This window comes from Electrona antarctica (genome assembly GCF_951216825.1).
Source record: "Electrona antarctica genome assembly, chromosome: 14".
Classification (NCBI taxonomy): Eukaryota; Metazoa; Chordata; class Actinopteri; order Myctophiformes; family Myctophidae; genus Electrona; species Electrona antarctica.
Window position 1 is genome coordinate 10,183,674 of NC_136795.1, and position 14,277 is coordinate 10,197,950.

Consider the following 14,277-nt stretch of genomic DNA (forward strand, 5'->3'; position numbering starts at 1 on the left):
CAAGATGGAGCCCTTTAACTATCAGTTTTAGATTATATTTAGGACTTTCTTGGAGTGGACAGACAGAGAGACATAAAGAGTAAAGACATGGAGAGATACATGACCTCGTTCACAAACAGGATTTGAACCTTACCCTTACAAAGAGGAGGAGTCACTCTGCTGCTAATGTGATAATCACTGGCTAAATTAGTATTGTGTTTAGGGCTGTCAAAGTTGCTGAGGGGGTGAGGGGGTGCACAACAGAGCGAATGACAAAGTAACCACCTAAACAGGCTGGTGAGGAAGGTTAAGAGACGTTAGTACCTTCAAGTTCATAACACATTGCTAGAAGTATAAAGGGTTGGGTATAAATCAGGCTTCACAATGGCTAAAGGGACCACTGGTGCTAATATTACTTTAAACTTTAAACAAACGCAGAGGCTTTTCTTTCATACAGACAAAATCACTTTTATTTCCATGACAAGTTAACAACCTAATACAAATAAACAACCAGACCTCATGAAGACACAACTGGCATGGTAACTGTCAGAATCTGAAAGACAAAGAGAGAAGTGATTGATAGAAAGAAGATATCATATGATGACTGAACAGTTTTTAGACAATTGTTTTGTAGCTTTCTACTAATGGGGAAGCCCCCGTGGGATTTTCCCCACCCTCTTACCATGAGTTTTCCATGGTCTGTCCCTAATGAATGGATGCTACCAATGCACTGCTTCACATTTTGATGTGCTCAGGTTCAGGTACCATGACTTGGTACCTACCCAACCAGTGCCTTATTGCCTGGGCTGTCAATTGTGCCCCCTGGTGCTCCAAAACAAACATTACAGGCAACAGCAGCGTTGCCTGTGATGCGTGTTTAGACACCCTGTATCTGTCTTCCTCTTCTATTGTACTTGAGGAAGGGGGAGGTCAGCTTTTCAACTTCCTTAAAAAACATGGAAGCGGCTGACTAGACAAGCGATTTAAACGCTCCTTTCAGCCCATAACTTGGATGTTCTTGGCCGCTCCTAAATTAAAATTAGTTTAGCTAATATTTGGACCTTCACCTTTTGGACACGATGTGCAGAAAAGGGTAAGCAGCGTTCATGGTGGAAACCATGCTCCGTTTCTGAGACGCAGAGGGAGGGGATCTCCCCGTGACCTCATCTCGGAGCTACAGAATGAGCGTAGGGACTGATAACGTATCGGGGCTAGGGGACGTTGTGATAGCTGTTGTATACTGTACTTTTGTATTGGTAACTTTGTGACGTGAGTGCGTGCGTGCGTGCACGCTAAGCTGTGTGTGTGTGTGTGCGTGCGTGCACGCTAACCTGTGTGTGTGTGTTGTACTGGGCGAGGCTGTTCTCCTGGTCAACGAGGAGAGGATGGAAGATGTCCAGGTGGAAGAGAGATGGACGCGCTGATAGAACAAGACGATCCTCACCTACATCCAGGACCAGAGAACTACATGAAGACTGGAGTGGGAGTGGGAGGGGAGGGGAGGGGAGGGGAGGGGGGAATACATTTGAGGTCAGAGAGAGATGGAAAAAGAGGAGTGGTGCAGGAAAGGAGAAAGAATATAAGATAAGAAGGGTGACATGTTGTAACGTCATTTACTACATACTGTAAGTGTAATGTACTGTGTACTTTACTATTATCCACTCCTGTATAGTGGGGCCTCGGGAAGAAACCAACACTTTTTTGTGTGTATGTGTACTTTGTGAGTGTATGTATTGTGTGTGTGTGTGTGTGTGTGTGTGTGTGTGTCTTACCACGCCTGGCAGTTGTATCTCAGCAATGATGTACTCTGGTTCACCAACAGGAGGCTCTACTAACAAAGTGAATTCAGGTCTGGATGGGTTGACGAACAGGGAGAAGAGAAACAACATGATAATGTAGGTCGAGAGAGGTTGAAAATGTGGCTTTGATATTTGGAGCGAGAGGAGGAGAGGTTACCTTTTCGCCAGGGCAGGAGGGGTGTCCCTGGGAAGTGGAGAGACAATAATACAATTCAACAAACTCAATTTGTTAAAGAAGGTCACTCGGAACTTATCACAACGATCAATGTGTTACTTACCGACAGGGCTCCGCTGTATTCGAACAACAACTAAACTCGGAGGGGCTGCTCTGTTAAATGCTCTATTAAATGTATTGAAATAGCAGGGAGGTCAGGGCGGCGATTTAGGTCTACTATGGCAGGAAAGGTACGTTTCGTGTTTGCACGAGTGCAATCAGTGTATCAATGTGAGACTACATGTCAGCTAAATTCATCTGTCATTCTCTGTGGAATAAAAAAGATAGCATTTTATCCTTCATGCTGCTAAGTGGGAGTAGCTAACGTGTGCCCAGACACTGCCCTTCAACTAATCAAACTAGTTCAGTTATGTGAGAATTCAGTTAATTAACTTCATTCATTTATTTATTTAGTAAATAAAAAAAGACAAAATGAAAGAAAAAGGAATAGGAGGAAGTTAAAAAAATAAAATAAAATAAATTGCCCTTCTTTATCACTAAAAACAGACATTCTCCTGTGGGAGAGCTACAAGGGTCAAAGGCAACACCAGGACAATATCCAGAGTTCAGATGAAAAATGTGTGTTCTGGGACCGAGAGGAAGAAACCTCTTCATGACCTTTCTGGCCAAATGTGCATATTCTCAGAAAGTAATGGTTGGATTGCCTTGCCATGATATTTGCTGTACAAAGGTATACTACTCCTAACAGGAAGCAAGGTATTGATTTTGGTGACACCATGACCTCTAGCATGACCAAAGGGTCACTTTCCAATGAGTCTTGGAAATAAATTCTTTCAACGGTAAGTCTTTCTTGGTGAAGGTCTGTGTGACCCTGTTACACCGAATGACTTTTCTTGTAACCACTGAGCTCCGACTTCAATGGTGCGCTATCCTCTTAGACTTAGATCAACATCATAAAATATAAAAAGGTACTGTGGCAGTGAGTTTTACCCATTTTAATTCTTTACATAATAATGGGACAAACGTTTTGGCTATCCACCTTCGTCAGTGTGTGGAAATGGGGGTGTCCGTTCCATTTAGGCTCTGTATCAGTGGTGCTCAATATTTAATGTCAAGAACCCCAAAAATTATATGTAATATGCCTCCTCGCCCCCATCTGAAAATATGTTGTTCCAGGGACCTCCCCCAGAAGCAAAGATTTGAGTCAAAATGTTCACTCTGTAATAATATATATTCAAGGATTTGAGGCACATTTTCACGATTTTTCAAAAGCTAAAGTATAACATAATGCTTTAAAACACCAAAAGGGGTTCCCGCCCAGAATGGCTTAAAGAGGAGGTGCACGACTGCACGCGCAGATCAAGACTGACATGTTATTGACTTACTTCTGAATATGTCAACATACACAATAGGTATAGGCCAGGGGTGGGCAACTGGCGGCCCGGGGGCCACATGCGGCCCCCACCTTCACTTAATGTGGCCCTCAAGTTAATGTCAGAATAGTGATATAATATTGGTTTCAGCTGTTACAATTCCACAACATGCAAACGTGACCCGCTTTAATTACTTCAGTCTAAATTAGTAGCTCATTGCTCAACACAAGTGTAATTAAAGGCATTTGAAATTACATAAAAATGTATTTCAATTTGAATATAGCAAAAATAGCCGACCTACAAGCTCAAAACGCTTGAGCTTGTAGGTCGGCTATTTTTGCTACAACAGTAATATATGGCCCTAGGGAGTGAGTGTTGAAATATAGTGGCCCTCTCCATCATCAAAGTTGCCCACCCCTGGTATAGGCCTATGGTACTGTATATTTACGTTTGACAGTATATACACACACACACACACACACACACATAACAATCTCTCTCCTCGTCCTCAGGCGAGCCCTACAGTACATTGACCCTTCCAGTCATCCCGGTTCTCCAATATATCTGGCCAGTCCATTGGTGCTTTGTGGTCCTGTGTCTTTCTTGAGTATATCCACGTATGATAATGTGTCACGTCCTCGTGACCGGTGCCCGGGTGTTGGTTCCCACAGCAACATTTGCTGGCTGTTAGCTCTGGGTGCCTTTGGCAGTATCCTGCTAGTCTCATTCTCCTAGCTACTAGTTTTTGACCTTGGCATTCCATCATACAGATTCTTGTTGGAAACATGTGTACAGCACGCAACATTCTGGTATAGCACCCGCCTAGAGACTTCTGCAGGGTTTGTTTCAGGGTCCAGCATTCACTGCCATATAGGAGAACAGGCCGTTGCATAGAAGAAGCTGATTTTTGATTTGACGGGGGAGGTTGGAGTTCAATACACTGGCCAAACATAAAACAAAACAATTCAAATAGCTAACAATAGTTGCTGAGTTCATCAGGAATAACTGCCGTTCATAAATCAGCCTCGACCGCTTAATTCTACTGAAACATCAACATTTACTCACACACTCTAGCTAGCACACAAGGAAAGTGTGAGTACGACTTGTGAGGCAGATAATTACATATCTGATTGGTGTGCAATAAATCATGATTTAACTTTTTTTTCACGATTTTGTAACCAATTTTTCACCCCTGTGTCAATTATCTAATGTAATCCTGGGTTCTACACACCCTCCGCCAACCTGGGGAGAGCAACGGACTTGAACTCATGCTTCCTTCATGCATGATTGTCCAAGTCGCTCCTTTACACCTGACAGGGGGGAGTTTCCCTGGTTGGACGTAGCGCGTGGAAGGAACACGTTATTCCAACCAGTTCTTTCCCCTCCATTAGGCGCCCCCGGCTGGCCAGGGGGAGACCAGGATTACTGCATGTTTTTTGTGAGGGTACCTACCCTAGGGGACACGGGGAGATCATGCAAACTCCACACAGAAGGGCCCTTTCGCCAATCCCGCCTCGGGTATGGGCACTGATGACGCGGAGGGGAGGACACGCCGCCAGCGCCCACAGCGTCCCGAGCGGGAATCGAACCCAGGACCTTCTAGCTGTGAGGCGACAGCACTACTGACTGTGCCACCGTGCCCCCATGATTGAACTTTTTATCAAAAAAATAATAATAAAGGAAAAAAAAAGAAAGAAAGAAGAGCGGACACTGTTCCATAAACCTAGCAGTTCTCAAGATAGACATACCTTAGAGCCCTGCCTTAGAGCCCTGCCGCTAAAAACAGAGAGAAGGACCTACCGTGCAGGTAGTTCTTGAATAACAGGTCGGCTCTTGGTGCGGATGTTCTGCTCGTTCACAGAGCCAAGGAACTTCCTGTTCTTCAGAATCTTCCACTCTGCACAGGAAGGACAGACACAGACACAGACACAGACACAGACACACACACACACACACACACACACACACACACACACACACACACACACACACACACACACACACACACACACACACACACACACACACACACACACACACACACACACACACACACACACACACACACACACACACACACACACACAAATCAATACTTGTAGAACCCACACACAAATCAATACTTGTAGAACCCACACAGGTGGAGACCTGCTTCCTAAAACACAGCCCTTCAATGCATATATCTCCTCATTTGAATTTACAAATATATTTTTTTTTATATATGTTGTCCTTGTTGTGTTGTGTGTTGTGTTATGCATGAACTGAAGCAGTTTGTAACACTGTTTTGAAAAGTACTATACAAATAAAGTTTATTATTATTAATTGTATTAATCGTACTGTACCAATCATACGATCACACAGAGATGCGTCGCTAGAAACACATCGCTGGGCGTTCTTCAATTGCACTACGTGTCCCGTTGTTTTCCACCAATGAAAGTTTGAGGTTATACTCAAGACTGCTTGAATCTTTCTCAGTGACTCATCATTTTGATCACCCACCCTGTTACAAGTGCACCACACTGTTCAGCCAGAGGTGCAGCTTTTGCCATGGCGTTTATGTAATCAATCATCAATTCTGCGGCTGTAGTGATGAGTCTCAGCTGTGATCCCTTAGGTATAAACAAACTATGTCAAGCATGTGCATGAAAGTCCTACTGTACCTCTGCTGAGCTCCAGGTTGTATTTATTCTCTAATCCCTCTAAGGAGACTAGAATGAGGAACTGCTGAAACAGAGTATCTTTCTGGAAAGCACGCACACACACACACACACACACACACACACACACACACACACACACACACACACACACACACACACACACACACACACACACACACACACACACACACACACACACACACACACACACACACACACACACACACACACACACACACACACACACACACACACACACACACACACACACACACACACACACACACACACACACACACACACACACTAGCCTAGATCAGGGGTATTCAACTTGTTGAGTGGTGCAACCACTCCTATAGACAGCTATGTGTGTGGCTGTGTCCCTGTGTCCGAGCACAAAAATAACGTTATAGCGTTTGTTCACCACCAAGTGGCACTGTTGTGCAGCCTAACACACAGACACAGACATACACCAGGCCAGGGAGGAGGGCTTGTACAGTACAGTACAGAACAGTACAGTACGTACAGCACAAGTCCAGTACAGCACCACTCACTTCAGACGGGTCTGATGTTTTTCTTTTTTTTAGGGCTAATGAAAGTAATCCATCATATTCAAGGGCTTTTGGAGAGAAATGAGACAGACTCCAGTCACTTTAGACTAGAGCACTGCAGATGGCAGTGTGTGTGTGTGTGTTCAGCTGGTGCTCGTTGATGCTTGTTAATGTCAAGGCAATTATGTTTATGCACTGTCAAATAGGTCTACATCTATTCTAAGATAGGGTATACCTGTCTAGACATATATTATCATGCTCATTACTGTGCACAAATGTATCATATACCTTAATCTTCGTGTTTGAGCACAAAATGCATTTTGAGAACCCCCCCCCCCCCCCCCCCCCAATAACAAATATGAACACACAAATATGCACCTGGCACTTCTGGAAGAACTCTTGGTTGATGACGACATCATAGGCTGTACAACCCTGGGAACCTGAGAGAGAGTGAGAGAGAGAGAGAGAGAGAGAGAGAGATTAGAGTGTCAGAGAGGAAGAAACAGATAAATGGAGCTCACACCTCACACTGCGAGGCGTTGTAGATCGTTTGTGAAACCACGGTCAAGTTTACGGAGTGTAGAGTGTTTAAGTGGTGAAAGTGTTATTGATAGCTACAGTAGAAGTGAGCCATTTATCTCTGCCGCTGTTGAACACATCAATTCATTTATTTCCAGACTGCACAAGTTGGTTCGATTGGACATTAAGACTACCTTTCCCTTCTTGGCTGTATTCCGCTTATCCATCTAGGTGTGAGATCTCTAAACCAAGAATATTTAAGGGTTTAAAATGATATATTTTTTTCAGGTTTCCTCTTCTCTCCCTTCTCTTGGGGGGCTAATCGGCAATTACCACTGTCAACATGTAACGCAACATCTCCATATTATAGTCTATATGGAGATTATTATATGGCTCTGGAACAGAGAGATTGTGTAGAAATGATTGTGTTTCCTTATCCTTGTAGAGGACCTAGAACAGGTGACTCTGCCCCTAAACTTTATGTAAATGGTCAGGTGCATTTATATAGCACCTTTATCCAAGACGCTTTACATACTGTAGATTGTGCTGCATTACATTCACCCATTCATACACCGATGGCGGAGGAAACCATGCAAGGCAGCAACCTATGTCAACTACAGACTTTGGTAAATCATGTGTCTTGGACTCTGCAAAAGGCAGACTGTTATGTTTCCTCTCCTAGCCCACCCCTTCTCAACATGTTATGTAACATCTGTATTTCAACTCAACCGACCCCTCACCAATTTTAAAGTTTACTTCTACTACAATTGGATAGCCTGAAACGCCGCCTGAATTTTCATTTCGTTTCACTTCACGTGTTTTTTTAATGGCCGTAGCTAGCGATTCAGGGCTGGAGCCAGGCTAATAATTGGACCTTACAGGCAAATATAAATTATACCAAGATTATACATTATCTTTGGTAACTCACAAAGTCAGTGCAAAAATACTGATACAGTCGAGTATCAACAATACAGTCTCGATTCACCAGCCTCTAAAGTTTTCTGGCACAACTCCGCAGAGATTTATGTCATGCATTCACTCCAAGGGGCCAGTGAGGCTATTCAACGTTGAAGCTCTGGGCCCTAGTGGTAGGAGGAGGGACTACAGGCGGACCCGTGGATTCATGACCGGGAAACCCCGTGCAGCTGGGCTTTAACATCGAGCGCTCGGTTGCACTTCCGCATTTGACCACCAAAATTTGGTGGTCAAATGCGGAAGTAGACGTTCTGAGACGGTACTTTCGGCAGTCTTCCGGGTGCTTCAAAACGCCACTGAGCAACTTCCACTGACATGAATAGCTGGGGGGGCGGAGCTTCGCGCCAGTTCAGTCTCTATCCTTTTATATACACTCTATGATTCACTCCCATACTCTGCAGGGATGATTCATTATTCAGTTGTTTGTTTCCTTTGTGATTGTTGGGCTTGGCCTGACAGACAGATAATGCCAACTGTCGGCGTCTAGTTAATTTACATGAGTAGACACTTGATAGCAGCAATTATGTTGCTTTTTAAGATTAGCCCTAATTGACAGTGTATGCTTTGTTAGATAATGGTAGCAAGCAACCATTACTTAGCTGCGTCTTGCATTTACAAAGTTATACACTTGCTAGAAGCACTATATAAAGTTATAGCTAGAGCGCAACGTACCAGAGCGTTTCATGAACAGTTCAGATGAAAGACAGACAGGTTAAAGAAATAATGATACATTTACGTAAGTTTACTATTTACATGTGTTAGCTCGTAAATATGTATTCAAATGGCAATAAATTATTACTTGCGCGCTCTGCTTGCGCAAGTAATAAAGACAAAATTGATTCAGATAACAGAATAGTTAGTGACACAGGAGAAATGCGAGTTTGATTTTTTTTTCTTTTGCGCATAAATGTGTATTTGGGATCATGTTGACACTTTACTGTGTGTCTTGCTTGGTTGTTTTGCTTCTGATCTGTACAGCACTTTGGTCAATTTCGGTTGTTTTAACTTTGTGTGCCCACGCAAAAGTGGGGGAAAATCCTTTTTCTTTTAAAGAATTCAGCTGACAGTGCCCAATGCATTCTCAATGGCGAAAACACAAACTTTGGCACCACGTATTAAAAAGACGTCCACGGACGTCTTGGGCACTGCATGTGCGGTAATACCCAAGACGTCCACAGACGTCTTGGGCACAAGATGTGTTAAATGTGCTCTATAAATAAAGTTTGATTTGACTTAGGTGTTTAACCACTTAAAACCTCTAGACTTAGTGAAATGGTTAAAGTGGTAAAACAAATATCGATTAACAGATTTGGCTGGGAATCCCCTGGAACCCACCACAACTCACTGTTGTCAATCTCTGTGTGTGGCTCGCCAAGGCTCATGGGAACTCGGTAGCTGGCAGGGTCTTCTGATTGGAGGAGTTCCATAAGCTCCTCCCTTGAGAGTTCCGGAGGGGGAGGGACTGAGGCTGATTGGCAGATGTTGACGAAGATCTTCTGCTGATCCGCCTGGCACAGGGTCTTGACACATATTCCTGATAAAGACAGAGAGAGCGAGAGAGAAAGGGAATGAGAGGGGAGGGGTGAGACAGATGGAATGAGATGGAGAGATGAAGACACTGAGATCTTTCAGAATACCGTTAGGGCCGATTCATACTCCTATTTTACCGCTGTTTCGGCGCTGTAGTGCCGAAATGATTTCGGCTCGTCAGAAATTTTCAGTAGCACCGAAGAGCCGACTTTAGGACGGTACCCGCCCCCCCGAACCTCAAATGACGTCACATTGTAGGCTCTACAGAGCCGAACCGACTTTTATTCGGCTCTAAAACAGGAGTATGAATCGCGCCTTAGTTTCTCTCTCTTTCTTGCTACGGCTTTTGAGAAACGATAACGTCATTTAGCTTGCGCCTGGAAAGGAAACAACACGGATATCTATCCGATTGTTCATGCTTTTATATCAGTGTTAAAAACGTATCGTTGTTGCATCATCAACTGCACGTCACCAGCAAGCAAAGGCTCTGCCTGCTGCATCCAATAATACATAATATCAGCCTAGCTAGTCCACTCCACGGTGGCCACCAGACCATTTAATAATACATAATATCAGCCTAGCTAGTCCACTCCACGGTGGCCAATAATACATAATATCAGCCTAGCTAGTCCACTCCACGATGGACCAGTTAATACATAATATCAGCCTAGCTAGTCCACTCCACGGTGGCTAATACATAATATCAGCCTAGCTAGTCCACTCCACGGTGGCCATCCAATAATACATAATATCAGCCTAGCTAGTCCACTCCACGGTGGCCACCAGACCATTTAATACATAATATCAGCCTAGCTAGTCCACTCCACGGTGGCCATCCAATAATACATAATATCAGCCTAGCTAGTCCACTCCACGGTGGCCACCAGAATACATAATATCAGCCTAGCTAGTCCACTCCACGGTGGCCACCAGACCATTTAATACATAATATCAGCCTAGCTAGTCCACTCCACGGTGGCCACCAGACCATTTAATACATAATATCAGCCTAGCTAGTCCACTCCACGGTGGCCACCAGACCATTTAATACATAATATCAGCCTAGCTAGTCCACTCCACGGTGGCCACCAGACCATTTAATAATACATAATATCAGCCTAGCTAGTCCACTCCACGGTGGCCACCAGACCATTTAATACATAATATCAGCCTAGCTAGTCCACTCCACGGTGGCCACCAGACCATTTAATACATAATATCAGCCTAGCTAGTCCACTCCACGGTGGCCACCAGACCATTTAATAATACATAATATCAGCCTAGCTAGTCCACTCCACGGTGGCCACCAGACCATTTAATAATACATAATATCAGCCTAGCTAGTCCACTCCACGGTGGCCACCAGACCATTTAATATCAGCCTAGCTAGTCCACTCCACGGTGGCCACCAGACCATTTAATATCAGCCTAGCAACCTCTACAGAGAAGGGACACCAATAACAAGTCTATATGCGTGGCGTGTGCATAGCCATGTGAAACTTTCTTGTGCGTAAGTAAAGTTGGTCTGACAGCTACACAAACATTTAATTCCCATTGACAATGAATGGAGAATGTTACGTCAGTGTGTGCGCAAATAGGGCATAGTGTCATAGACTATGAAAATACTATGACTCATCATAGTATTTTACGGCATGATGATGTACGATGATAAGAGTGCCCCTCACTTCACACGGGTGTGATTTTTTTATAGTACTCAGCGGAGCAGCTCGGAGGGAGTCATCTGTGTCAGCTTCTTGAGCCGTGAGTTGTTGGGTGAAAGCAATATCAAAGCCATAGCTTTTGTTAGTTGTTCCGATACCATTACCAGTATCGGAAAATGCCATTCCATGCCATTCCATGCCATTCCGATACCTCACATGTTAAGAGTGGCCGACCACACTCACCAGGATGTGGTCGGATCACTGTGGAGTCGGGATTCTCACTTTGTATCTTTCCCATTGTCTGAAACAGAAAGGAAAGTACATTCACTGTGTTGTTTCATTCATTTTCTACCACCATTAAGGTGTTTGCACACAGAGCGTGTTTTTCGGGACGAATATCGGAGCGAATGTCGGAGCACGGAAAAAATGAATTTACCTTGCGTAATATGTCAATCACGTTTGCACACTGCCGCCGAATATTGCGTCTGTCTATGGCTGAGCTCACACCTTTCATGCAATTCTGTGCTCGTTGGATGCTCGTTGGATGCATGTTGTGTTGTGTCATGGCCGCCCAATGTATTGCCAATGGAGGTCACATGGTTTGACCCAACATTGTGTTGTGTGAGGGGGAGGTGCGTTTCGACACGCCCCTCCCCCTCACACAACACAATGTTGGGTCAAACCATGTGACCTCCATTGGAAATGCATTGGGCCGCTGGGCGGCCATGACACAACACCCAACGAGCACGAGAATTGCATGAAAGGTGTGAGCTCAGCCTAAGTCTTTCACATAGCTAGACAGTAGACACCCTTTGAGCAGTGCTGTGTCCCCTTCTCTGCTGAGAAGGTGATGGTGATCATCTCATTGAAGTAGGCTACTTCATGAAAAGTCCGATTGGGTATGAAAATAGGCAGCAGGGCCAGGGCACGCAACACACACACATGAGCTCATCATCTCACTCTCAGTCATCAACCCCATCTCACCCAAACACGGTGAAATAACAGCCAGGGATTGGCATCCGTACATACATACACTACTAGAAAACCCCCAAATCTGTACATATTACAGTGAAATCCTCCCCATTAGCCACGACGGAGGGGCGCCGTCTCAAGCGAACTTGAGCAATGGGATCCCTAGAACACTAAACATGGGTGATTTTCACCTGGACGATTATATTTTTGCAAAAAAATATGTTTAGTGTTCTAGGGTTAAAAATAGCAGATATATCTGAATATCCGAGGTATAAAATAGAGTTAGAAAGTGGTAACTGTCAATATGCTATACTGGGGACCCCCTGGAATGCCTTCAAGGACCCCTAGGGGTCCCTGGTCCCCACCTACCTGTAAGAGCAGCTGCTGGTAGAGCTCCTCTTGCTGCTCATACTCCAACTCAGAACCAAGGAGGGAGGAATCTGTGGCCATGGCGACAGCCGACGACTGACAAAAACAGGTCCAAACAATCAATGGATCTGTCGCTCAATCTAAACAAACATGTTAACTCTCAATCTTAGATAGAGGTGATTCTGTGTAATAAATATTATCACTGTCGTAGCCCGATCAGAGCTCATGCACCCTGTCGATCCAATATCATCAGTAGTACAGTAGCCATAAAGGCTGGGCATAGCCCCTTAATTTCAGGATCCTTGTTTAGCCAAGAATGATTGATTGATTGATTGAAAATTTTATTAACAGTTTGCAGAATTACAGTACATTTCAAGCACAAACTCAATACAAAGGCTGTTAACTGTGAGTGGACGACCCAATTAAGCATTACACTTGTTTACAACAGGGTCCACCATGTTCAATTCATCACAAAATAGATAGATAGATGTGATAATGCAACATTTACATTTATTGTCCACATGGGATCGCATTTGGGTCCTTTAAATCCAAGTCTGACAAATAACAACATGAACAAGACGAAGTAAACACAGTTGCCTCTCACAGAGAGATGACTGACTGCAAGTTAACGTCTCTATTTGGTCCATAGCTCTAATGCAAAGGGCATTAGTGCTACGTCTCTATGACATTTTCTACATTAAAAATCAACACCATTTGTGTAAAATGTGTGTCCAGGCCGCCAGGACGCAGATTTGGACCATAGCATATGCGTTACTATGGGAATTGTTGCTCATGGCGACGTGAGATGTTTATAGCCATTATTAGCCGGTCTAATTTTAGATTATATATAACTTTAGGTCGTGCTAGCAGGCTATCTTTTATAAAAATAAGTTGTCTTTTGTTATTCCACCAACCAACTCAACTCCATAAAGCACTGTTTGTATTACCTTCCACTCATAAGTTGCTGTTGAAAGCTGTTCCTCTCTCTCTCACGCCCTCACTGGCACTGTTTTTCTGGCAAATCTAAGATAGCAAATATAAGACTTCCGGGGGACGATCTCTTCAAAATAAGAGTACCCTCTAGAGTATTGAAAAAAAGATGAATTTGCACATTAAAACTATAAATTAAGCATTTAAACGATGCTATAGGACACACATTATGTTTCTGTGTAAAAATAAGTAATAAGTAATGTTTCTGTGTAAAGATAAGTAATTACAAAGTTATCTAAATGGATAAATGCTATTCACTGGAGTGCATGGACTTTATAAAGTGGACACTGGACAAAAATCCCTGCTATGTATCGACTAGTGTGACATATGCACATGTCCGGGGAGACCTCCTCTACAACACCACACTGTCCGCTAAGCAGCAGAGGTGTAAAACAAAAATTGGCACGCCATACAGCGAGGTGAAAGGTCAAAAAATATCCCATTTCCAGACTAAAGTCAACTAAAGTGGACACTGGACAAAAACCCCTGCTATGTATCGACTAGTGTGACATATGCACATGTCCGGGGAGACCTCCTCTACAACACCACACTGTCCGCTAAGCAGCAGAGGTGTAAAACAAAAATTGGCATGCCATACAGCGAGGTGAAAGGTAAAAAATATCCCATTTCCAGACTAAAGTGAACTAAAGTGGACACTGGACAAAAATCCCTGCTATGTATCGACTAGTGTGACATACGCACATGTCCGTGGAGACCTCCTCTA

At 43.9% G+C, this 14,277-nt stretch overlaps 1 protein-coding gene across 2 annotated transcripts; it reads right to left on the minus strand.

Annotated features, from left to right (window-relative positions):
* Positions 1-421: 421 nt before the first annotated feature.
* Positions 422-13,590, minus strand: pih1d1 (PIH1 domain containing 1). Of its 2 annotated transcripts, none has more exons than XM_079520088.1 (11): positions 13,511-13,590; positions 12,564-12,659; positions 11,466-11,523; positions 9,377-9,565; positions 6,916-6,977; positions 5,987-6,068; positions 5,127-5,223; positions 1,936-1,962; positions 1,752-1,830; positions 1,311-1,454; positions 422-532 (listed from the first exon to the last, which is right to left on the minus strand). In XM_079520088.1, the coding sequence occupies exons 2-11, from the start codon at positions 12,642-12,644 to the stop codon at positions 497-499; spliced, it is 855 nt and encodes a 284-aa protein (XP_079376214.1). In that variant the 5' UTR covers positions 12,645-12,659; positions 13,511-13,590; the 3' UTR covers positions 422-496. The 2 variants fall into 2 exon arrangements, with proteins under 2 accessions (XP_079376214.1, XP_079376215.1); XM_079520089.1 differs by having other exon boundaries at positions 13,518-13,571.
* Between the last annotated feature and the right edge of the window lie 687 nt (positions 13,591-14,277).